The sequence below is a fragment of the Aplysia californica genome, unplaced genomic scaffold (genome assembly GCF_000002075.1).
Source record: "Aplysia californica isolate F4 #8 unplaced genomic scaffold, AplCal3.0 scaffold00134, whole genome shotgun sequence".
In the NCBI taxonomy this organism is placed as follows: Eukaryota; Metazoa; Mollusca; class Gastropoda; order Aplysiida; family Aplysiidae; genus Aplysia; species Aplysia californica.
The window spans coordinates 9,890-11,639 of NW_004797404.1; the positions used below are offsets into that span (position 1 = coordinate 9,890).

Sequence of the window (1,750 nt, forward strand, 5' to 3'; positions counted from 1 at the left end):
CACCCCCTCATCCTCATGACACTGACCTTCTCCACGGATCTCTTGAAGATGTCCTTGTACTCCTCCTTGCTGATCTTCTTGTTGCTCCAGGCGGCCTTGAGAGCGCTGCGCACTGCGTCCTCCACCAGCTGTTTAAAACCTTTCTTCACCTGCCCCCCACACAGACATAACAGTGGATGAAATACAACAGTCCATCAGACTAAGTAACAAGCTTTAGTCTAGTCTAGTCTAGTCTAGTCCAGTCCAGTCCAGTCCAGTCCAGTCCAGTCCAGTCCAGTCCAGTCCAGTCCAGTCTACTTTTATGGAACTTGCTACACAAATAGGTCATACAAATGCCCAAGATTTGAGGTGGTTACAAGTGAGTAAAATACAAAGAAAAAAAGGATGAGAGATAAAAAAGGTAGGCGTTTTTAGCAAAGAAAGAGCAAACCACACCAGAACACCCACCAACCACCCACATCACACATTGAAGAAGCCCTTGTCGATCCAAATAACTATAAGGACAATACAAAAAAGACTCATCTCTGACAGATGTTGTGACATAACAGTAAATGTTTTCTGACCCCTTTAATGTATTTGAAGTCATTTAGAATGCTGACAGCTTCAACCCAACCTGTCAGGACCAACCCTGGCTGTGAGGGACCCAGCATCCCAGCACTGGTCATTAGTCATTGTATAGCTTTAACACCCCTTTCAACACTGTAATAACATCCCAGTAAAAACAAACATTCACTAAAATCAATTTCCCTATGTGGGAATCAAACTCAGGTGTTTTACCAGCAACAGCCTATCAATATCTCCACATGCTAAAAGTGTTACTTGGGAGAAACAGGCTTGTTGCACTAAAAAAATCAACTATGGTATGGGTTAAAGATCATACAGTCAACAACGGACAAACATGCAGCGACTCACCTCATCATGCAGGATATTGGAGGCCAGTCTGTCTGATGTGGCCACTCCCCGGATGGCGGGCGGTGGGGAGATGCGATAGCTGGCCCGCCGGCTCACCTTCTCTTGCTTCGGGGATTTCAATCGTGTTTTACCGGCCTCATGACGCAACGCAGGATGACTTTCAACTTTCCCTGCTGTTCCTGGCTCTAGTTTCCCACCGCCCCCCACTTCCTGTTTGAGGGTAACTCCTGGTTCTACCTTCTCCACACCTGTCACGGGTTGTGGGTAGCGGGGGTAGCCCGGGTGGGCAGCAGGGGCAGGTGGTTGTTGGGGTGGTGGCTGATGTTGGCTGGTAGGGGGGTGGGATGGGTACGTTGAGCCCACTGCGGGTGCCGTTGGGTACATAGGGTGTCGTGTCGTAGCAGGGGCAGGTGGTGGGTAGTGACCCGAGGGCGGCCCAGGGTAATAGGGTGGGTGTTGCGACATGTGAGGGTGGGCTGCGGTGGTGCTGGCTGTAGGGGGTTGTGATGGAGGGGTGTGCCCGTAGTGTGGGGGGAAACCTGCATTGTGCGGTGTAGAGGTAGGGTGGGTGGTGGGATGGCCAGGGGGCGGGACTGGTGGGGGGAGGGTCGCGTTGTGCATTGGGTTCATGGGTCTCGGGGCCGGAGGGTAGGTAGGGTACCCAGGGTAAGGGTAGCTATGAGGACGGGTCATGGGTCTAGACCCCGGAGCCGTGGCGGGATTGTGGGGGTGGGGTGGGCCAGAGTAGTGAGGCGGTGGATACGAGGATTGTGGGTACGAAATGGCTCCTGGGTGGGCTGGGGGTCTTGCTGTGGGGTGGGGAGGCAGATGATGCTGC

The 1,750-nt window shown here is 52.7% G+C and overlaps 1 protein-coding gene across 1 annotated transcript in view; it reads right to left on the reverse strand.

Moving 5' to 3' along the window:
- The window catches only part of LOC101857403 (PHD and RING finger domain-containing protein 1), a gene marked incomplete at its 5' end in the record, with an annotated part of 21,527 nt that overhangs the window by 3,428 nt on the left and 16,349 nt on the right, over positions 1 to 1,750 (reverse strand). Inside the window, 2 exon segments of the mRNA XM_005096639.3 lie at positions 27 to 149; positions 913 to 1,750. Of these exon segments, the coding sequence (XP_005096696.2) occupies positions 27 to 149; positions 913 to 1,750 (961 nt within the window).